The 22,795-nt window shown below is 52.9% G+C and overlaps 2 protein-coding genes across 3 annotated transcripts; both read right to left on the bottom strand.

Annotated features, from left to right (window-relative positions):
• Positions 1–314: 314 nt before the first annotated feature.
• SOAT2 (sterol O-acyltransferase 2) lies at positions 315–11,258 on the bottom strand. 2 transcript variants are annotated; one of them, XM_060024842.1, is made up of 15 exons: positions 11,046–11,258; positions 10,550–10,605; positions 9,903–10,039; positions 9,492–9,551; positions 9,036–9,143; positions 6,343–6,619; positions 5,871–5,940; positions 5,213–5,297; positions 4,663–4,708; positions 4,322–4,451; positions 3,791–3,888; positions 2,362–2,460; positions 1,704–1,839; positions 1,011–1,156; positions 315–802 (listed from the first exon to the last, which is right to left on the bottom strand). In XM_060024842.1, exons 1-15 carry the CDS (start codon positions 11,164–11,166, stop codon positions 752–754), a joined length of 1,620 nt encoding a protein of 539 aa, XP_059880825.1. In that variant the 5' UTR covers positions 11,167–11,258; the 3' UTR covers positions 315–751. The 2 variants fall into 2 exon arrangements, with proteins under 2 accessions (XP_059880825.1, XP_059880826.1); XM_060024843.1 differs by having other exon boundaries at positions 316–802; positions 11,058–11,258.
• A 1,182-nt stretch (positions 11,259–12,440) lies between these two features.
• IGFBP6 (insulin like growth factor binding protein 6) lies at positions 12,441–16,262 on the bottom strand. Its single transcript, XM_060026240.1, has 4 exons — positions 15,865–16,262; positions 13,617–13,756; positions 13,341–13,460; positions 12,441–12,754 (listed from the first exon to the last, which is right to left on the bottom strand). The coding sequence occupies exons 1-4, from the start codon at positions 16,190–16,192 to the stop codon at positions 12,632–12,634; spliced, it is 711 nt and encodes a 236-aa protein (XP_059882223.1). The 5' UTR covers positions 16,193–16,262; the 3' UTR covers positions 12,441–12,631.
• Between the last annotated feature and the right edge of the window lie 6,533 nt (positions 16,263–22,795).

Genomic DNA, 22,795 nt, shown 5'->3' with positions numbered 1-22,795 from the left:
ATGCCTGTCAAAAGTGGGTCTTCACATAGAGAACAGACTTGTGGTTGCCAAGGGGGAGTGGGGGTGGGGGAGGGATGGACTGGGAGTTTGGGGTTAGTAGATGCAAACTATTACGTATAGAATGGATAAACAACAAGGTGCTACTGTATAGCACAGGGAACTATATTCACTGTCCTGGGATAAACCATAATGGAAAAGAATATAAATAAGAATGCATATATATGTATAATGAAATCACTTTGCTGTACAGCAGAAATTAACACAACACTGTAAATCAACTATACTTCAATTAAGAATTTTTTTTAAGTGGGTCTTCAACAAATGATGAATGAATGAATAAACGAATGAATAAAAAGCGATACAAAGAGTTTATTATTGTATTGTAAAGAGCACAAAGAAAGAAACAAACACCTCTCAGACCTTGACGGCCCGAGTTGCTTTAAGTCACCCCACCTTCACCGAATCTGTAAGACCCTTCGTGTCTCCCCCAGTCTGAACAGCCATGGAGTGAGAGGGGGCCTTTTGCCCAACCCACGGGGCTGGGGGCTCAAGAGCTACCACCATTCTGAGTCTGTGCTCACCTGTCCACAGGTCCACAGATCTCAGTCCTTGGAGTTCTCTGGTGGGGTCAGGCATGGCAGGCCCCCTTGACTCAGAGCTAGGTCTGGGAATTCAGAGAGGAGCCCGGGTCCCAGGCTTTGCAGGCAGAGAACTTGGCGGTGTCATCTGGGCAGTGAGTGTGCCCTGACTTCTATGTATGGCAGGACCAAGATCGAGGTGTCACCAGCCCCCAGAAGGTTGTCTGTGCCAGAGAAAGGTGAGTTGTGAATAAGGTCCCTCCCAGTGCCCACCCTGTGCATCTAAAACATGGGAGCCCATCCTTCACCCCCAAACCGGGCCCTGGCCCCTGACCGTGGCTGTGGAACTGGGCAACAAGAGGGGGCTGGCTCTTGGGAAGTGGAGGCAGGTCCTCCTGGGTGGGGAGCTGAGCGAGGGTCATGGTCCCTTACCTGGGGCAGGGGGCAGTGGCGCCGTGCATACCACTCCTGGCAGTACAGGCTGACCTGGATGCCCTGGCCCAGAAACAGCATGGTCCACATGAGCACGTTCCACGCTGGGCCCGTGTGCCGGTCATGCATCATGAAGTTCAGTGGCCCTGACGCAGGAGGAAATGTTGTCACCTCAGCTCCAGATACCTGTATCTAATCTTCCTGGCTGCCTTCCTATCTCAGGGCACGGGGAAGAGTTGGAACAGGAAGGCACCATTGAGGAAGATCTTGAACCCAGCTCCAAAAGCTCACGGAGGTCTCAAGTGGCTCATGTAAAACGAGGATTCCTCAGTCTACACTTCAGTATCCTGGATCTCTTACTAAACCTCCCAACCTCCCACCAGTTTTCTCCCCTTTGTCTCCCTGTACGTGTGCCCTGCTCAGATGCTCCTCTCCAGCCAGAGGTCTTTTCCCACATCCCCCAGGATATCCCTTCGCTGCCTCCCTCCCTGCTCCCAAGTCCGTCCGTCCTGCCCCCCCTCCACCAACTCTCACACACAACTCTGATGCCTTCCCCCAGAAGGCACACACATTTCCCCCTTCTGTCTTGGGTACGTGGCCTCTCCCATCAGTCTGGAATCTCCAGGAGCGGGACTCCAGGTCCCTTCCCTCTGGCTGTCTCCCTCTCCAGGGGCATAAAGAGGCCAAGCTCACCTCCAATGAAAAGGAAGAGCAACAGCATGACAGGGTAGAAGAATCCCAGGACGAAGCAGAAGATGTACTCGTGGACCACTGCAGAGACCAGGAACACGCCCAGCATGGCTGCCCCTCGGGCCCGGCCACCAAGGAGCTGGCAGGAGCCGGGGGTAGGAGGGTGGAGTGAGTCTCCCTAAGCCCCCTCCACAAAGAGCCCCCTCCTTAAGGAAGCCAGAGGTCGTGTAGTACAGTGGAAAGAATATGGGATTTGCGATCAGAAGGGCTGACATGTCCTATTTAAGAGCATTTTATTAGTCCATCAGGCCTTAGATGCAACTTTCAAAAGGGGCTATAATAACACTTCTCAGGGTTACAGGGCAGATTATGTAGTATGTGAAAATTCTTGGTAACTGAAAATTGCTATATGCATGTTCCTTAGAAGGCTAAGGAGGGGAGAAATGCCCTGTGGAGGAGGTGTAGTTGAGGACAAGGAAGGAAGGAAGTTAGATCATAAGAAGGAATTTCTGCCCATTGGGTTGGGTAGAATGGGGGCAGGTGAAAGTCAAAGGGGCCCTTAGGTCTGGAAAAGATGAATGGTGCAGAGAAAGGGAAGGAGAGGATATCCCAGAGAGGTTCCATTAACTTTGGGAGCTGACGGGGTGTGCAGAGCCCATACCCACAGCCCATCCTGATATACATAGCTGTACAGCCAGTCATGGACCACCACGTTCCAAGTGCGGTAGTAGTTGGAGAAGGAGGTCGAGTTCCACCAGTCCTGGGGGGGTGTTCAGGGGGGGAGAGGAGGTGAGCATCAGGGCCCTGTCTCTGCCCAGGCCCCAGCTTCTCTCCCCTGCTTCCTGCCCCCTGTCCCAGTGTTCTCCACAAGGGCTGGCTCCCAGCAGGAGAGAGACAGCAAGCAACCTCCCAACTCCCTCTTCAGCATCTGGGGTCCTTGCCCTGCCTCCTACTCTCCCTTTCAGGAGAAGAAGATTCCAAATTAGCATCCCCATAAGAGCAGTTAGCCCTGGCTGGTCAGGGGGTAGAGGGGTGACAATGCAACCGTAACCAGAGGAGCACATTTCTCACTGTGGAAGATTGACAGCACAGCTGATGTTGAAATTGTGCCCCACAGGGTTAAGAGAAACTGGTGACTAATGGAAATTCTTGAGCTCGTCTTACAGAACAGCAGGTAAGGGAACAGCTTGTTAAAAAACCCTTCTGCTGTAACCTGCCTTCACTGACTAAGCCTTAAATTTTTTTTTTTTGACCCCTTAACTGCCCCGTATAGATAACACCTCTGATGTATGGGTCACTATAGTAACAGGGGGCATAAGTTTTCCAGGAACTTGGAGTTGGCTCTTGTCTAGTTCAAGCGGGCTAAGACTGGTTGGGACCACTGACCCTAAAACTGGGCTTGCACAGGTGTCGGATGAATGACCTTTTGACATCAGAGGGCCAAAAACTCCACCCTCAGATCATGCTAATTGCCTCCATTTTTTTTTCTTCTTTTTTTTTTTTCTTTTGCGGTACACGGGCCTCTCACTGCTGTGGCCTCTCCCGTTGCAGAGCACAGGCTCCGGACGCGCAGGCTCAGCGGCCATGGCTCACAGACCCAGCCGCTCCATGGCATGTGAGATCTTCCCGGACCGGGGCACGAACCCGTGTCCCCTACATCGGCAGGCGGACCCCCAACCACTGCGCCACCAGGGAAGCCCTGCCTCCATTTTTTAACATGCATCCCATGAAGAAGCATGTAACTCAGATACACCTGTGCAGAACACCGATTACCTCACCTTTTCCCTACCTCCAATCACTTTTCCCCACACCTAAGATCATCTTGCTTCTTTATCCCATAAATATCTCAAGCCCCTGGCCTTTGGGGAGGCGAATCTGAGGTTGTTCTCCCTTCTCCTCACTTGGCTGCCTTGTGAATAAACCCTCTGTCCGCTGTAAATCTTGGCGTCTCAGTGTTTGGCTTACTGCGAATTGGTCAAATGAACCTGGTTCGGTAACTAGGTGACAGCCAACATAGCCACCATCCTCCCCACATCCTTCCCTAGCCCTCCCTGCATCCAGCTCCCAAGTAGCCCAGGTCCAGGCCCCACCCGATAGAACATTCTGTCTCCAAATCGTAGCATCTCTGCGAAGGCGTTGAGCCAGCAGTGAAGGAATGCAAAGAAGATGAGCAGCAGCATGAAAATGCCTGGTAAGTAGAGACAAGGGGCTGCAAGTCAGCCTGGCCCCCCAATCCCCCACGAAGCTCCAGGGGTTCCCCCAGGAAGCCCTCGCCCAGCAACCAGGGCCCCAACTCCCACCAATCATTTGTTAATCATTCACTAATTCATGCACTCATTCATTCATTCCATTTGCTCATGAAGCCCATGCCAGATGTTGGGGATACAGAGATGAATGTCCAAACCTCTGCCTGTTGGGAGTTCATAGAGTGGTTGAAAGGTAGGGAGTAGGTGGCAATCTGAAGTGAGACCCTGACGATGAGCAACCACAGGAGGGGGCAGATAAGGGAGAGTCAGAGGGAAGAGGTGTTGAAACTAAGAGTGAGCGAGCGGAGGGAGGGGCTCCCTGCTAAGTCTTCCCCAGGGTGCAGCCTTCTGCAGCCCTGCCTCTGGTGGGCATACCTGGCAAGGTGGCGTGCATGATGGAGAGCACCAGGGCACGGGTGCTGAAGGGCTCCCTGCTCATGTTGGCAAAGACAGGAACACAGAGGCGGCCCAGGATGAAACAGGCGTAGAGCACGCAGCCCAGGGCCTGGGGAGGGGGTGAAGGACGCATAACTTTGAAAGGAATCACTGGTCGCTGCCCCTCCTTCTGAAATCAGACTGTGGCCCAGCAACTGCATTCTCTTTCCTTAGCGCCACCCTCTGACCTCTTCCCCAGGCCTCCCTTACTTCACTCCCAGAAATGTCCCCTCAGCCACCATGAGTCACAGGTAGTCCACCCTTTGACCCCGTCTTCTGACCTGGGCAAAGTTCTTGGCCACATAATTCCACCTGACGTTGGGTGTCCTGCAGCAGCAATGGGGATAATATGTTTCTCATCCTTTTATCTTGTTCCTGCCTGGGCCGGGGCCCAGCACCTGGGCCCTCTCTCCGCAGCCCCCTCAATTGCTCAGGCCTGGGAGGATTACCTGGAGAGGTGGGGGTCTAGAACACTTTGGACCTTCTATAACAGAGACGACAAGTGGATTTTTAGCTTGAGTGTCTACTAAGGTGACCAACCATCTGGAGTTTGCCCCAGACTGAGAGGTTTCCCAGGATGTAAGAATTTCAGTGCTAAAACTGGGGCAGTCCTGGGCGAACCAGGACAGTTAGTCACCCTTGTGTCACCATGAGCTGGGGCAAGGAGAAGGAGTAATATACCTGCTCCTTACTTCCCATTTTTATTATGGGGTGCTGCCTGAGAAAGTGGCCAGTGTCTGGGATGAGGCGAAAGACCTCAGGGAGAGGAGAGTAGAAGGGCTAGATCCCTGACGGGCCTGGGCATTTGGGGGAGGGGGTGCAGGGTCTTACCTGGGGTAAGTCTCCCTGTAGATGAGTGTGGGGCAGAAGAGGAAATAGAGGTAGCTGGAGAAACTGGGGGCCCGGATCCCCTCACCTGGGGAGGAGTAAGAGGGGTCCGTCAGTGAAGAGGGAAGGGAGAGAGGACACAGCTGGGTGGGATGCTGGGGAAGGGCAGTGGGACTGGTGAATAGAGCTGGACAGGACAGAGGTGAGGGCGGTGAGGAGCTGGATATTGGATCTGGAGGTGGAGTGGGGGAGGTGAAACTGGGCAGGAGCTGAACCTGCTCTTTAACGCCCTCCTTTTGCTTCCATTCCAGGCACCCCCATTTTCTGGCACAGGACCTGCTGTGGCCAGAGCTTCATGTGGCACCCACAAGTTGCACCACCCACTTCTCTCTCCTTCTGTTCTGACTACCTAATGGAAGGCGCTCACACCCTGGGTCTTAATAAGAATGAGCCGGGAGTCGTGGGCAGCAGGGGAGGGGTATCAGAGGTGGGACCTAAGAGAATGACTAAGGCCCACAGAGCCCACCTGGGGGCCGGAGCTGTGAACCGCGGGCCAGATGGCCTTAGGAGGTTGGAGCTTTTATGAGGATCCTGCAACTGCTGGCTTCATGCAACCAGCCAAGAGGACTGAGTTCACAGCAGCGCCTGCTGAAGGCCTCACCTCCTCTGGCCCGAAGTGTCCCAGGCACAGTCTCTCTCAGGAAGGAGTAGCTTTTCATCAGGAGCCTGACCTGAGATGGAATGGGAAAGAGGTTAAGGTGCTGTGGGACTTTGAGCAGATCACTTAACCTCTCTGTGTCTCTTTTACGGGAGAGGGGCAGGCAGATTGTAAACTTTGTACGGTCAAAGCCCATACTTTATCTTTTTGTTGGACTGTCTTATAGCCTAACACAGACGGCTGCTGGGATGAATCGAGGGTAAAGGGGTACCGGAAAGGGCAGAGACTCCAGCTGGCCAACCCAATCGATTATATTTGCATAGCAGTGTCCGTTCGTTCGTTTACATTTCCTGGTTGGCTCAGATCCCTCGCAAAGGACTCCGCCCCTGGTAACTAGCTCCACCCCCACCAATACAGTATCCAATGCCCTCCTTCCCAGGGGCCCCGCCCACCACTGGTCCCGCCCATCACCTACCTGCTCAAAGACTAGGACACAGCTGGAGGCTGGCGGGAGCTGATACTCCACTGCTACATGGATTGGAAGGATGCTGAGCACTGCTGTGTGGCTGGCCAGCAGCATGCAGCCCAGGCCCAACCCCAGCGTCCAGGCCGCTCTGGACTGGGGCCTCGCCCACAGCCGCAGAGCCTGGTAGGGCAGCAGCAGAGTGGACAGGAACATGGGGACCCACGTTACCAGCGCCAAGGGCAGCTGTCCGAAGCTGAAGATCAGTAGGTCAAACTCCAGCATCAGCCTGGGAGTGGGGAAGGAGAGACAAAGTAGACAGGTGTGAGGCCCATCCTGTCCGCTTCCTCTGCAGTCAGAGCTCTTGGAAGATAAACTGAGGCATCTTGCCAAGGTTGTGAGCTCCCCATCTCTGAAATTGTTCAAGATGGCACCTCTGTCGCCCAGGACTTCTAGCAACAGGGCATTGCCCGAGGAGACTCAATCATGGGATGGCTTTGCTTCCAAATAACCTATAGAGCCCTCTGTGGCATTGCAGAAGGATCCCATGCCACCGGTGTTAGGGTATGAGGTGCCTAGAGTTTAACTTTGATTTTTGTTAGTTTTGTACTTTTGGAGTGTCTGGAGCTGTAGACTTGAATTAATAGAAAGCAGGTTGTTGAGTGTTTTGTTTGCTTAGTAAGAGTATACGGCGTGGGGACTTCCCTGGTGGCACAGTGCTTAAGAATCTGCCTGCTAGTGCAGAGGACATGGGTTCGATCCCTGGTCTGGGAGGATCCCACATGCCGCGTGCGCCCGTGCGCCACAACGACTGAGCCTGCGCTCTAGAGCCTGCGAGCCACAACAAGAGAAGCCACCGCAATGAGAAGCACACGTATCGCAACGAAGAGTAGTCTCCCCTTGCCTCAACGAGAGAAAGCCCGTGCACAGCAACGAAGACCCAATGCAGCCAAAAATAAGTAAATAAAATAAATAAATTTATTTTTTTTTTTAAAAAAAAGGGGCTTCCCTGGTGGCGCAGTGGTTGAGAGTCCGCCTGCCGATGCAGGGGACACGGGTTCGTGCCCCAGTCTGGGAAGATCCCACATGCCGCGGAGCGGCTGGGCCCGTGAGCCATGGCCGCTGAGCCTGCGCGTCCGGAGCCTGTGCTCCGCAACGGGAGAGGCCACAACAGTGAGAGGCCCGCGTACCGCAAAAAAAAAAAAAAAAAAAGAATATACGGTTTGGGACTTCCCTGGTGGTCCAGTGGTTACGAATCCACCTACCAATGCAGGGGATGTGGGTTTGATCCCTGGTCAGGGAACTAAGATCCCACGTGCTGCAGGGCAACTAGAGAGCCCGTGTGCCACAACTAAGATCAAATGCAGCCTAATTAATTAAAATTTTTTAAATTAATTAATTATAATAATTATTATAATTTATTATAAATTTATTAATAATTTATTATTAGCTAAATAAATAGCTAATTTATTATTAGCTAAATAAATTAATTAATTTAAAAAAAGAGTATACTGTTTGGGGAATTCCCTGGTGGTCCATTGGTTAGGACTCGGTGCTTTCACTGCCGTGGCCCGGGTTCAATCCCTAGGGTCGGGGAACTAAGATCTGCAAGCCTCGCTGTGCAGCCAAAAAAGAGTGTATGGTTTGTAATGGTGAAAAATTAGAAAATTAGAAGCGACCCAAACGTCCATTAGTAAAGAACTAAATGAACAAAAGCTGGCACTTCCAGACTCTGCAGTCATTAAAATCAATGGACCAACATGGAAAGATCTCTAATATGGGTCATTAGGGAGTGAAAAGGAAACAATAGGTACAGTAAGTATCTTATTAATGTAAACCTCCATAAAATACATTCCCTTGGTTCTTATATACATCTGGAAGTGGATGCATCGAAATGCTCTGGAGGGAAGCTCTCAAAACCATTAAAAATGTTACCCCTGGGGAGCGGTCTGGGATGGAGGGGGGTGATGGAGAAGGAGCCATCTTACATATATTTGAAACCTTTCCTGAGATTTGATCCTTAATTATAAGGATGAACAACAAGTTTGCCAAAAGGAAGTGCTTTTGCTGAACCTGCAGCTGCTTGGTCCTCTTCCCTTTACTGCTTCCTAAGCCATATGTAGGGTGAGGTGGGGTCATGCAAGTCCAGACCCCCAGGGGTCTACAGCTCCCTGAGGCTCATCCCCAGAGTGGGGAGGTGCTTTTTGGGGGAAGCAACCCACCAAGGCACTTGTGTGCACAAGATCTTGTCCTCCCCACAAGATTGGGAATGCCTCACAGAGAGGGCTGGGGTCGGCCCCTCATCTCTCTGCCCCCCAGGGCTTGTACTTAGGAGGGGCTCACTGGAGGTTACTTGAGCCAAACACCACTGCCTTGGAAAGGACTGTGTGAGAGCGGTGGGGCGGGAACCATGCTTGTGTGTGTACATACGTGCATGTCTGCCTCAGGACAAGGGTCCAATTGAGAAGAATTTGAGTGGGGGAGTAGTGTTCCCAGAGGGCTAACTCTGGAAAAACAGGCCAAAGGCTATCCAAGGCTGTGCTAAGAGGACTTTTTGGGTGGGAAGGTGGTTGGAAAGCAATGCTGATGTGTGTCTAATAATCCAATGGGCCTGTGCTCTCTCAGGCCGGTGGCAAGTGGAACACTGGGAACCCGGGTGGTCTGATCTTATCTGTGGGCCTATCCCGAGTGGGAGGGGTGCCTACCTGCCCTCATCAATGAAGTCGATGGCCAGGGTGCTGATGATGAAGACACACAGGCCGGCGACAAACATGTGGTAGATGGTGCGGAAATGCTGCACCTCCATCAGCTCGCTGGAAGGACAGGGGCCCGAATGTCAGTGGGAGAGTCCTCAAGGTCATGCAGACTAGCTCAGGCACCGTACACAAGTGGGGATGGGACTTAGCGATTGGGAACTTGCAGCTATGGGCTGCAATATGGCTAGGACTTCTGTCCAAAGCTCTTTCCAGCCCAGACAATTCTCATCCTGGTGGCCTTTCTTCCACAATCACACCCAAGGCAAATAGAGAAACAGAACCTTAGAAAACATCTCCAAGTCCTCCCCCAAACCACCTAGAGCCTGAGGGTGACAAATGAGGTGCCCTGGTTCCCCAGACAAAGCTCTTTCTTTTCTTCTCATCCCGTCCTCACCCCCGACTTACTCAAGCAGGGACTTGCGGTTGATGAAAACTTTCCGTTTCCCCAGGGATGGCTCCCGGGTCCTGAATTGAGACAGTTGTTCTGGGCCAGGACCCAAAGGAAGAAGGCAGTAGGCAGAGGGTAGGGCCTTGCGGGACGTCAATATTTGGGAGCCGAGGGCAGTAGTAGGGGAAGGTCAGGGTTAGGGCCAGCGGGCAGGACCGGGTGGAAGGTCAGGGAGGGCCAGGGCAGACCAAAGCCCAGCAGTGGAGGTCAGGAAGGCAGAGGCAATAAGGGGAGAAGAGGGAAGACTGAAGTTGGAGTTACATCAGTGCTGGCAAAGGGCACATGGGATAGCATCTGTGGCTCATAATCCTTACGACGGAGGGGGCTGTGCAGCCCCTCCCCAGCCCCCTGGCTGCTCAGACTCTTACTTGCACAAGGAACCTGGAGGGATGGAGGGCACTGGTCTGTCTTGTGGCGGGTAGGCTTGAATAGCCTCGCACATGGCCTGATCCAGCAGCTCCGTCAGCTGACCTTGTGCTTGCTCCAGCAACTGCGTCTTCACAGCCTACAGGACAAAGCAGGGCAGGGCCCGCGGTCCCTCCATCCAGTCAGCCATCCTCCCACTCACCAAGCATTGACTGAGCCTCCCTCCATGCCAGGCACATTGCTAAGTGCTAGGGATGGAAAGATGAACAAGCATGGCTCCTGCCCAGACATTTCCACCCCCAGTTTAACTCCTTCTGGTTTCCCAGGGCAGCAGTGAGGATCCAGGAAAGATACTTTCAGACTCTGGGTCTGAACCTCAACCACCTTGTCATCTCTGATCCTACTCTCTTCTCCCTGACCCCAGCCTTCCCTCTCCTGACCTCTAGCCCCACTAACAGAAGACTGTTCACTGGCTGACCTTTGGCACCTGTCCCGATGACCTGTGTTTCAAACCCCTCCATCTTAACTCGTAGCTCTGACCTGAGGGGTTTGAACCCGAGAACAAACCTGTCTTTATCATTAAGCCAGTCCTCCCCCCTCCATCCCTCTACTCCAGGACCTGTCCGTTTTGACCTGTGACCTCCCTCACCTGCATATGTCGGGTCCATTGTAGCAAATCTGGGCCGCTATGTGTCTCATTGTTTCCTAGGATAAGGGGTCAAAGGGGAGGAGTGAGGGTTCTGCTGCCTAGTGCAGACCCAGAGGCATCCTCTGACCAGGAAGTGCTTTCTGTGTGCTCAGCAGCCTCCCCACCCCCAACTAGTCAATATCTAGTATCATGGTGGCGGGGGGAGCAATCAGAAGGGGAAGTTATTTTAGCAGGGAGTGAGGAGGTCACTGGCAAGCGGGGAGCCTGATGACATTCCTGGAAACAGGGTACCCAGGGAACGGGAAGCTACTCTAATCACCATCGGGGGTAAAAGAGTCAGAAAGATAAGGCAAGGTACTGAATAGCTCTTTTCTCCTCCCTTCCCCAGCTGGCTAGTTAGGGAGCAGAGGCTGGGATCTGCCTTCACTGGCCTCCCAGGACAGCAGGAAGGATTGAAGGTAGACAGCAGGAACCCCCTCTCGACAGTGCACCCCACCTGCAACCCCACCTGGGCATTCTGCATTCCCAAAGTGGGGCTTCCCTTCTCTGGAGGGCCGGTCTTCCTTCTCTCCTCCTAGCCCTTCTCTCCTCCGCAGTTGGGCCGCCCTTGGCTCCATGATGTGTGTCTTGACTGGGCAGCGGCAGCTGGTAAGTGTTCCCTTCCTTCCTTCAGGCTTGCCTGGCAGAGCTCTTATCTCACTTAGCTCCTCTGACAGCTCCAAAGACTAAAGTCCTTTCAGGAGGAGGGGTTATAGGTTATCCGATCCATGATCCCCTTCCGGAAGGCAGTACCATCTCAGCTAGAGGCTCTGCTCTACCGGCTGTCACAGGGATGGACACAAGCCCTGAACAAATAGCCCAACCACCACCCAGATGCCCAGCTCCCTCCCACAGGAATGGGAGCTCTGCACCCATACATGTCATGGGGAGGGGGACTTTGCCCCTCTGAGGCTTATCACCTGGTATGGCTGCTTCCCAATCCCTTTCTCAGTAGGCTGAAGGTTGGGAAGGAGTCAGAAACATCTTCAGGTATGAGGCACTCAGCTCCCATAGACCATGATAAGGTACGTGAAAGAACCTTGTCAACAAAGATTTCTGTGCATGTGATTAGTATTCTGTGAGGTTGGTACCTGTGACGACTGCGGTACTGTCGCCCCTCCAGGGAAGGCTAGGGGCTGGGGGCCCTGAACACCACCTCTTCCCTACAACTGCTTGGGTTAGCAGGTAGGCAGAAAGGAGGCAAAACAATCACTTAATCAGCACCTGAGGAATGCCAGGCATTGTCACATATGGAAGAACCAGATTTAAATCCTCCCTCAGTCATTTACTGGCTGTGGAATTTCAGGCAGATGACCCTAATAGTTTAAGCTACAGTTTCCTCCTCTGAAAAACAGGGCTAAAAGCCCCTACCTCATAAGGTTATCGTAAGCATAAAATGAGGTAAGCATAAAATGAGGCAGTCCATAAAATGGTCCAGGGCGTAGCCCATGGCAAGAGTCCAATAAATAATAATTTCCTGAAGAAGTAACAGAAGGGTAAGTGCCTTGATAGTTCCTCTTTGTTGGGTTCCTGGTGGGGATTAACTATTAATCTTTCCTCTCCCTTTGTGTCCAAAGATCAGTGTTAGAAACAAGGTCACAACCTCAGACCAAGGCCGCGGCCTCAGTGTCTCCCTGCCCCCACCTGCTGCCTTCCACTCCCTGGTGGGCAGTTGGGTGAGGTTTGAGGCCATGAAACATCTACCAGTGGCTGTCTCTGTCATTCCCAGTGTGGCAGGAAGGACAGATGGTAGTCCACAGGAGAAGAGAGCTGCTATAAGAGGCTGGACGGGGTAGAGAGAAGGGCCAGGGACTCCACAATGTGAGAGGTGAACACAGAGACATAGGCCAGAGACCCCCAACACAGCTTTATTAACACCCCCAGCCAACACCAACAATCTTTCCATGTGTGAGGTTGACAATGGGGCAGGGCCTGCAGGTGGAGTGTGGGGCTCTGGGCCCCTGAGTTACTCAGCACTCAACAAATAACCCAAGATGATAGCCCCACGCTCCTGCCAGTGGCCATGCAGCCTCCCACCCAGCCTTAGCCACTGCTCCCGGTGGGGCATGGGGAGCTTCCATCGCCGTCTGGGGACCCAGGCAGGGGCTGGCCCATGCGATCCACACACCAGCAGGGACCTCGGCGCTGCCCCTGGGAGGAGCGGCACTGGGGAGAGAGGCACAAGAATCAGAGGTGTGGCCCAGGAGAGATGGGAGGGGCCCCGTGGGTTGGGGGACAGGCTGTCAACTCCTGAGTCTGAGTCTGTGGAAACATCTGAGTGTTCTCGGGACAGCGAAGCCCGCTGGGTTCCCTTGCATGGCTTCTCTTCTCCACCCACCAAACTGTGCCTGTTCTTCTAGGCCAGAACAGTGGTTCTCAAAGTGTGGTTTCCAAACCAACAGCATCAGCATCACTAGAGGCCGCATTGGAAATGCAAATTTTCAGGCTCTGTGGGCGGGGCTCAGCCACCTGTGTTCACACCTGGGTGATTCTGATTGCTCCTCACGCTTGTGAACCTCTGAGTTAGGCATTGCTTAGATAGTCTAACCTCTGAGTTAGGCATTGTTTAGATAGTCTAACTCCTCTCCCATAGCTGTGGTTGGTTATTCTCTATGTTTGTGTGGGCCCTAAAGTTGGGAGAGCCCTAAGGGCAGGGCAAGTGTCTTATTTATGCAACTGTGTAAGCCCCCCTACCCAATTGCTAGTAGGACCCTTGTACTGATAGACCAAGGGAGGAGAGGAATGGCCTCACCTGCCGCTTCCGGTAGAAGCCCCGATGGTCACAATTAGGCACGTAGAGGGTGTGAGCCCCGCGGTAGATCTCGGTCTGGAGTTGCTGCAGCACTGAGTCCAGATGTCTGCGGCAGGGGCCCTGGAGGAAGGGATAGCTCTGCTGCAGAGCCTGCTGGCCCCACCAGCCAGGCTCCCAGGATTGGGATGGAAGACTCGGCCAAGCCCAAGGGAGCAGTCTCAGATGGGAATCTCCAGGACTCTCCACCCCTCCCGTTCCCTGCAGCCCCAAACGCACCATCTCAGTGTCTTGGACGCCCCCAGGATTGGGCCGGGCGGGAGTGGTAGAGGTCCCCGCATTCCTCTGTTGGTCTCTGCGGTTCATGTCCTGCTGGCGAGTTGTCCCTCCTTGGGGCTTACTCTCCTTAGGATTCTCCCCTACAGCCACAATGGGGAATGGGGAAGAAGAGGCTGGAAATCAACCAGATGTCAAAGGCCAGAGCCGAGCGTAAACGAGCGGGGCTTTCAGAGTAGTGAGGGGGTTTACAGTTTGGCTCCACTGTTACCTTCTCCTGGCCTCAGTTTCTTTCTCTGACAGATGGTAATATTACCTTTCATGATAATATCCCCAGACTAGTATTTTTTTAAATTATTTATTTATTTATTTTGGCTGCACCAGGTCTTAGTTTCTTCATGCGGGATCTTTAGTTGCATCATGTGGGCTTCTTAGTTGTGGCATGCGGACTCTCAGTTGTGGCATGAATGCGGGATCTAGTTCCCAGACCAGGGATCGAAGCCAGGCCCCCCGCGTTGGGAGCATGGAGTCTTACCCACTGGACCACCAGGGAAGTCCCCTGCAGACTAAGGCTTTAAGGCTTATAAAGGAGAAGCACTTTGGAAAGCAAAAATCAATACGTTCATTGATCGAGGAGCCTGGGGCTTTGGGTGAAAAGACCGGGCTGTTCCACCAGAGGCCAGCAGGGGGTGCACCAAGCCAGGGAGATGGGGCAGAAGAGCAATGGCCGTGAGAGGGGGTCAGCAGGGACCCAAGTGGAATGTGTGTCCCCGCTGTGACCCTGCTGTGACTCAGCCCACCCCTCCCAGGGCTGAGACATGGTTACTTTGGGGGCACTGCAGTGGGGGCCTCTCCCTTCTGGTCCCCTGAGACTCAGCCCAGCTCAACCCCAGTGGTCCCAGGAGCATGTGTGATTCAGCCCTTAACCAGGAGGTAGAAGGCGGGCAGGCTGCAAAGGTGCAGGAATGAGCGGCTTCCAACCTGCAGGCAGCTCCTGGCTCTGGAGAAAGTTTCACACGTTGTACTGGGGGGTTTGGGGAAGGCTCAGGATGGGAAGGGAAAGTCAGGGTGTCAGGGCAAAGAAAAGACAGGGAGGGGAGCGGGCACTGTTTGGAATTTGCCCCAGCTGTAAAATGAGATATGATGAGCCCTGAAGTTGCTCCCATCTGCCTGCTACTCAAAAGCCAAGAACCATTTCCTCTGCAATCCTGAGTCCGATCCCTCTTCCTCCACACTCCTCAGACCTTGCCCCTCATTCCCCCTATTCAGCATCCTACCGCGACCATGCTGCCAGCTGCCTCCTCTGACCCAATCAGACCACCTCTTTCCAGGAAGATCCCTAGCAGCCTGGACTCAGGCATTTAGGACTGAAAGAAACTCCAAGTTGATTTCCCATCCTTCCCTGTGGAAAAAACTGGGAGCTCAGATGCCCCTGGGGTGGGGGCCGTTTGTATTTCCTCCTCTTCCCATCTCCCTGCTGCCCCCCATCTTTCAGGTTCTGACTCACTTCTGTCCCACCCACCCAATGACTCAGCCTTCTATTCTCCTCTCTGGATTAGGGTGGGGTGGGGTGGGGTGGCTGGAGGGTTCTGAGAAGCTTTAAATCATAACCCTGATTTGGCAGACTCCTTCTTTTCCCACCTCTATCCCCCCCCCCCCCCCCCCGCTCCGGGTGGGGCGTGGGGAGGGCCAGCGCCAACCATCGGACCCTAGTCTAGTGTGAAACTGCTCTGGATCTGAGCCATCTTCTATTCTCCACCCCATGTTCGGGTGCTTTGGACACCCTGATATTAAGAGGAGATATTTCTCAGTGTGTGTAGGATTTGGGAGTCTGGAGTTCTCTTCCCTCTTTCTCCAAGTGGAAGCTGGTAACAATGCCTGGGTCCTTTCTCCAGCTTGGGGGTCTAGAGCTGAAGGAGCTGGGCCTCTGTGGCATACAGCACGTCCCTAAACCCTTCCATTCCTCCCTTTCCCCTCAAGGGAAACCCCTTTTTGACGGGGCTAAAAAGGGTTGCGGGCTCAGACATCTCCCTGCTTCATCCCTAGGGCCCCCAGCCGTACCTCAGACTCCTAGAAGCTCCCCGCACTGGCCCCTTCAGCCCCTAAAATGTACCTCCCACCAGGGTTGGGGAGGAGGAAGCGTCAATCTCAGGACCCTCATAGCAGGGCTGCCCGTGCGCATCCCTCCCGGACCCTGCCGGCAGAGTTGCGGGCCTCACGTGGGCGGGGCAGGGGCGGGGCGCGGACTCACCCGAGGGCGCGCGCGCCCGGCCGCAGCGGCCCCGGCCCAGCAGCAGCGCCCGCAAAGGCGCCTCGTCTTTCTCCGGCGGCTGGCACTGCAGTCCTGGGGCGCAGTTTGGAGTGTAGACCCCACACTGCTGCCCCTCCCTCCTGAGACAGCCCCCAGCTTCCGCACAGCCCTCCGCCGGCGGCCCCCCATCCTCCTCCTCCACGCAGCCCCCTGGACAACCCGCCTGCACCCCCTGCCCGCAGCCTGGGCACCTTGCCAAGGCGCCTCCTGGGCGGGCAGCGAGCAGCAGAGTTAGCAGCAGTGGCGGCAACAGCCTGTGGGGGGTCATGGTCAAGATTTTTGCCCCGTCCACTCCTCCCAGAGCAGTCGTAGCGCAGCTGCTGCCCGTCGCCGCCCCTCTGCCTTAAGTAGCCGCCGGCAGGGGCCGGGCCCTTTAAGAGCCAGGTGAAGGGGGGGTGCGGTGGAGAAGGCAGGGGCATTCCCTAAACTGGGTGGGACTGGAGAGCCCCCCCCCCCCCTCCACCTGGGTCCTCCCCACTCTTCTCTACCTCCTCCCTTCCCGGTTTCTGTTTACTTCCCAAATTACTCTGATTTTTCTTGCTTTGTTCCCGGGAATCTCGCCCGGATTTTGGGAGCTGGACAGCTGGCTGGAGGCCCTGGAGGGTGGGAAGGGGTGGAAGCAGGAGGGGTAGAAGCGGCAGTAGGGGTGAAGGGGAAACCTGAAATCCAGTTCGGGTACATGTGTGGCGGATGAAGGAGACGGAGGGACTCCGATGGGGAGTGAGAAGATGGCGGACTTAAGTGGACGCAGAAGGGATGGTGTGGGGGTCATGAGAGGAATGCGGGCGAAAAGAGAGAAAAGGCGGAGACGACGGAGAGTGGGGTCTTGGGAGAACTGACCGCTGATGGAAGAGAGTAAACCAGGGGCGAGGAGAGGAAGAGCAAAGCTGAGGCAGGAGCAAGAGAAGGTCTCCCTGAGATATGACAGGGGAAGGCGGGTACTGGGGGCCAGACTTGGGTAAGATGATAGAAGGGGTTGGGGGAAGCAAGGGGTGAGGTGGGGGGAGGCGGAAGCACACCTTGAATGAACTGTCAGAAATCCTAGCATTGTGTTGGGGCCATGGGAGTCTGGAGGGATTGCAGGGGGCGGAGCGTGCCCGCAGAACTAGCTGAACACCTGGGAGGTAGGGACGGGGGACTGGCCAGCTGAAATTATAGTGGCGGGGCGGGGGGGGGGGGGGGGGGAGAGGTGGGGGGGAGAGGCGGGGGGGGAGGATTAGAGGAACCCATACTCTGGGTGCTCTTAGGGACAGTGGCCAGAGAGCAGATCCCCAACCCACGCTGTCCTTCATCCAGGTCAGCCCACCCCTCCATTCCTCTCCTTTCCCAGAATCTGTCCTCCACTCCACACCCACCCAGTACCACCCTTTGGGTTTTCTGGATTATTCAGGCTGTGCTCTACCCAGGGGGATTGAATGGTGACTGGTCTGAGTGTTTCAGTCTGCCTGCTCCCCGAGCTTTCACACGCTGGTCTGTCTACCCCACCTCCCCACCCCTGGCCGCCCTTCTCCAGGCAGTGCCCCGCCCATCTGAGACTCCTAGCTGAGCCTTCCTTCCTAGAGGGAGGAAGAAGGACCGTTTCCTTCTGCAACCCACACCCACCCAGCTCTGGGTTACGCAACACCGGCCATCTCATTCTTTCCTAAAACAACGGCTCTGGGCAGTGACTAAGTTTAAATTCTGGTCCTCCAAGCAAGAATGTAAGCAAGGCCTTCCTGAACTTTTAGGTAAATACAAAATAAAAAGAACTTTACTCCCAGCCCGCCCCCTAGGGCTACCCTGGGACCCTAGAACCAGCATTTGGGGAGCAGCGTCTTCCAGTAGCCCTGAGACTGTGACGCAGATTGGGCAGGCGGGGGTGGGGGGGTGGGGGGGTGGCTGCTGGGGCAGTGGGAGGAGCAGCTCTCCTCTCTCTGGAGGCTCTGGGACCTCCTCCTCCAAGCTCTGACCCCAGGGTAGCGAGCTCCATCCTGTCCCTCCGTCCTTATCACGATTTATTTTGCCCTGCACATGGTTCTAGCTAGGGCTTTTCTCCTCAGCTCCATCTTGCTGCTTCTGAATAAGATGGAAAGGTCTGTGGAAAGTTGAGATGGGGAAGAGTTGGCCATACTCCCTGCAGGATCCCAGTGTGGCTTTTTAAAGAAGTTTGTATTCTTTGGTAGGTTATATTGCAGAGAAGCCCAATACTCTGCTAGCCTCTCACATCTACCGCTGCCTTCCCGAATTCCCCCTTCCCCCTCCCACATCACCACCGCCACCCTTACAGATTTCCCCTGTTTACTGCTACCCCCTGCCCAGCTTGGTCCCTCCATGCAGTCTAAGTACAGCCACGGCACAGCCCAGTCCCACCCGCCACCCCAGCACTGCTCTTGCCTCGACCCCACGCCTCCAGTATGGATGTCCAGAGCGGCGAGCTGTGCTGTCAGTGCTGGGGTCTAACCAGGCTCTTTCTCGCAGACTGAGACTCTTGAACTCTGCTTTCCCTCCCTTTGGGATGCCCTTCACCTCAGCACCCAGAGCAGAGGTAGGAAGCGCATGGTGCGTGCTCAGGATGGAGTGTGGGCCAAGGTGCACACACTCTGGGACTCTGTCTGGCCTCTGTGGAGAGAAGAGTTTGAGGAAAGCTTCTGTCAGGGCTGTGAAAAGGCTAAACAGCTGGGGCTGTTACTTAGGCTTTTTATTTTTATTTATTTTTTATTTATTTATTTTTGTTGTTGTTTTTTTGCAGTACGCGGGCCTCTCACTGCTGTGGCCTCTCCTGTTGCGGAGCACAGGCTCCGGACGCACAGGCTCAGCGGCCATGGCTCACGGGCCCAGCCGCTCCGCGGCATGTGGGATCTCCCCGGTTCGGATCTTCACGAACCCGCGTCCTCTGCATCAGCAGACGGACTCTCAACCACTGCGCCACCAGGGAAGCCCTTTAGGCTTTTTATAAATAAACTTTGACAGGACTTCCTTCTCCTCTTGCAGGTTACACTCTGTCGTGCTGCTCCCTTATGCTCGGCATCTCTCACACCTAGCCCATCCCTCCAAATCCACAGCACCCCCAGGTGCTGACTTCCTTTTGACAACCAGGGGTAAAGGAGGGGGCCTGCCTGGATCCTTTTGAGCTTTGAGTCTGAGGAAAGACAAGTAGTGGCACAGTCCACAGACAGAAAGCACCAGAGAGGAGGCTTAATGACCACATCATGACATGGCCTAAGTCTGGTGTGGGTCTCATGGGAACTGTTGCGATAACCTCCGCTGGTCTCCAGCCTCTGGTTTCTGCCATCTGTCCCACACACAGCCTCCCAGTTGGTCTTGCTCCTGTGACTCTCTCCTCCTCAAAGACCTTTGGCGGTACTCCATGCCCCCCTCCCCGCAAGGACCCATGCTCTCATATGCCAATCATGACCCTGTGGACGGTTGGCCCGGGAAGCACACTGTGGTTCAGCCATCTGGTGGGATCACCTTCCCCGAAACCTCCTGGCAGTTTCTCATCTCTGAGTCTGAACTGAGATTAGGGGAAGGGAAGGTGTGGTGCCCAGAGGTAATTTCTTCCCCTGAACTCCAAATTTTTAGCTCATAAGGATGAAATTCTCCCCACCATTCCTCTCACCACAACCAAATTCTCCCACCTCATCCCCACCTGCTCAGCCAGCTGTCTGCCTTTCTTTTAATTCATCCACATTGTTGTGTTGCTATCTTAAATTTTTGCTTATCTTTTCTTGTGTCTTATTTTTTCAGTTAGCTTATGAGTGTTGGAGTTTTTTTTAATTAATTAATTAATTAATTCATGGCTGCGTTGGGTCTTCGTTGCTGTGCACGGGCTTTCTCTCTAGTTGCGGCGAGCGGGGGCTACTCTTTGTTGCGATGTAAGGGCTTCTCATTGTGGTGGCTTCTCTTGTTGCAGAGCACCGGCCCTAGGCGCATGGGCTCTAGAGCTCAGGCTCAGTAGTTGTGGCGCACGGGCTTAGCTGTTCCACGGCATGTGGAATCTTCCCGGACCAGGGATCGAACCCATGTCCCTTGCACTGGCAGGCGGCTTCTTAACCACTGCGCCACCAGGGAAGTCTCAGATTCTGAGTGTTTTGAGAACAGGAGCCCCACATCTTCTTCACCTCTGGACACCCCAGCTCTCAGTTCATATAAGGAGTTCGGAATTGATACAGGTAAAAGTTGTTGTTTTGGGTGGGAGCAAAGGCAGTCCTGGGGGAGGGCCTTGAGAGGTGAAGCGGGCGCACTGTAACTCTTCTGGAGGCTCCTCTACTTCTGAGCTAGCCCAGGCCACCCACCCCAGGGGGTCTTGTGGCTCTCCAACTCCTTTAACCCCTCCTCTCTCTTTTCCTATTTCTCCCCCTTGTTCTCCAAGTAAAGGCCAAAGAGACTGAGAGGCCGGAGTGTGGTCAGAGTTCAATAAGAAAGGGAAACCTGGCCCCAGGATAAACCAAAGAGGGTTTCCCGGAGAATAGGGCTTTATTTTTTTTAATTTATTTTTATTTATTTATTTATATTTTTGGCTGCGTTGGGTCTTTGTTGCTTAGTGCGGGCTTTCTCTAGTTGCGGCGCGCAGGGGCTACTCTTCGTTGTGGTGCAAGGGCTTCTCACTGCGGTGGCTTCTCTTGTTGCGGAGCATGGGCTCTAGGCATGCGGGCTTCACTAGTTGTGGCGCATGGGCTCAGTAGTTGTGGCACACGGGCTTAGTTGCTCTGCAGCATGTGGGACCTTCCAGGACCAGGGCACGTGGGATCTTCCCAGACCAGGGATGGAACCCGTGTCCCCGCATTGACAGGTAGATTCTTAACCACTGGGCCACCAGGGAAGTCCTGAGAATAGGGCTTTAAAGTAGTTTAGGGGACTTCCCTGGCAGTCCTGTGGTTAGGACCTGGTGCTATCGTCGCTGAGGGCCCCGGGTTCAATCCCTGGTCGGGGAACTAGGATCCCACATGCCTCATGGCAAGGCCAAAAAAAAAAAAAAGAGTTTAGGAGAAGAGGGAGGAGGGCATCTCAGATAGGAAAGCACCTCTTTGTGTAACAGAGATGAGGGGAAAGAGGCATGCGTGTGAATGTGTGTGCATGATTTGTTCTGTCTAGATTCCCAGTGTCCCAATGATATCAGAGAAAGGAGAACTGGGAAGGGAGCAGAGCAGTTTTCTAGACTGGGCTGGAGTCAGCCAGATGGTTGGGAATTGGGAATCATTAGTGGAGAAGAAATAATAACTGGGAGTCTGAGTTTTGCTTTTTTTGGTAATTACATGAATAAAAATATATTCAGTAGATTGATAGAGCATTTATTTATGTGGATGTAACTACATTATATGGACATAAATAGGGAGGAATTGTGCTCCCAAGGAGCTTAGAATTAATATCTGTCCATCCAACACACACTTAATAAACACCTAAAAAACCAATCGGGATGGGAGGGTATTCCAGGATAGAATGCAGACTGTAACAGGTGAATCTAAATGTATTATATATGTATGACAAAAACACACTGAGGGGATGAGAAAAAAAAAACGTGCTGACTTAAGTAATTTGGAAAACAGTGTTATGACTGGAAACTGTAAGGCTAAAGATAAATGTAATGGCATACTCTACACTCTACATAAACACTGTACTCTAGTTGATAAATTTGTTTCTCATGGGTTAAAATTTTTGCAACTGCTTAATATGTACTGGGGTTGAGCAAATAAGTAATGGATATTGGGTTTCTCACTGTCAGAGAGAAGTAGGGAGGAAGGCTAGAATGAACCCTGTGGTACTGGATTAGAGTAAGAGACTTCAGTGCAATCCTCATGGATTGGAAGACTCCATATTGTTAAAACATCAGTTCTCCCAAAATTGATCAACAGATTCAACGTAATCCCAATTAAAATCCCAGAAGCCTTTTTTGTAGAAATTGTCAAGCTGATTGTCTCATATAGAAAAGCAAAGGATCTGGAATAACTCAAACCAACTTTTAAAAAGTACAAAATTGAAGGACTTATACTACCTGATTTCAAGGCTCATTATAAAGGTATAGTAATCAAAACATAAAGATAGAAAAACAGATCAGTGGAACAGAGTAGAGAGCCTAGAAATAGACCCACAAAAATACAGTAAATTAATTTTTTTCCTTTTCTTTAAACACTTTTTTTTTCTTTTTTACTTGTTCAATAGATGTTTGACAAAGGTGCAAAGGAATTCAGTAGAGAAAGGATATTCTTTTTAACAAATGCTGCTGGAGAAACTGGACGTCCATATGCAAAAAAAAAAAGAAAAAAATTAACTCAAAATTAATCACAGATCTGGATAAAGCTGGTAATGCATAACCTCAATCTAATAATGAGTAAATATCAGCTAAAATGAAACTGAGGGATATTAAACAAGATAATTGGCATCTACTCTTCAGGAAAGACTGAATAACTGTCCCAGATTAAGGAGCCTAAGGAAACATGACAAGTAAATGTCAGTCACAGATCTGGGGTTCTAATCCAGATTTCCTAATGTCTGGTCTACACCTATTTCTGACACCTTATCTCCATTATGCCAAGTGGCCACTGTTTATAGTATGGGAGAGGATGGCTTCCATTTCATTCAACATTTGTACAGCACCTATTTATGATAAGAATAGGATAGCTCTCAGGGGTCTGAAGGAGCTCACAGTCCAGCAGAGACAGATCTACAAACAGAAGTTACTTTAATAATAAAAGTAAGACTGTAATAAGTGCTACAAATGAGGTGCAAACGACATGGTATAAGAATACAGAGGAGGACTTCCCTGGTGGCGCAGTGGTTAAGAATCCGCCTGTCAATGCTAGGGGACACGGGTTCGAGCCCTGGTCCAGGAAGATCCCACGTGCCGCGGAGCAACTAAGCCCGTGAGCCACAACTACTGAGCCTGCGCTCTAGA

The sequence above is a fragment of the Delphinus delphis genome, chromosome 11 (assembly GCF_949987515.2).
Source record: "Delphinus delphis chromosome 11, mDelDel1.2, whole genome shotgun sequence".
Lineage (NCBI taxonomy): Eukaryota > Metazoa > Chordata > Mammalia > Artiodactyla > Delphinidae > Delphinus > Delphinus delphis.
The sequence above is the reverse complement of the archived record's forward strand: the minus strand, read 5'-3'. Positions and strand labels throughout refer to the sequence as shown.

Bases quoted from the DNA above. Each gene is read 5' to 3' on its own strand.
- IGFBP6 (XM_060026240.1), bottom strand. From the start codon at position 16,192: ATGACCCCCCACAGGCTGTTGCCGCCACTGCTGCTAACTCTGCTGCTC. The intron at 13,757-15,864 runs GTGAGTCCGCGC...TTGTGGCTGTAG, and splicing joins CCGGGCGCGCGCGCCCTCGG to GGGAGAATCCTAAGGAGAGT. The intron at 13,461-13,616 runs GTGCGTTTGGGG...CCCTTCCTCCAG, and splicing joins GCGTCCAAGACACTGAGATG to GGCCCCTGCCGCAGACATCT.
- SOAT2 (XM_060024842.1), bottom strand. From the start codon at position 11,166: ATGGAGCCAAGGGCGGCCCAACTGCGGAGGAGAGAAGGGCTAGGAGGA. The intron at 3,889-4,321 runs GTATGCCCACCA...TCTACTTACCAG, and splicing joins CATGCACGCCACCTTGCCAG to GCATTTTCATGCTGCTGCTC. The intron at 1,157-1,703 runs GTGAGCTTGGCC...CTCCTGCGTCAG, and splicing joins GCTCTTCCTTTTCATTGGAG to GGCCACTGAACTTCATGATG.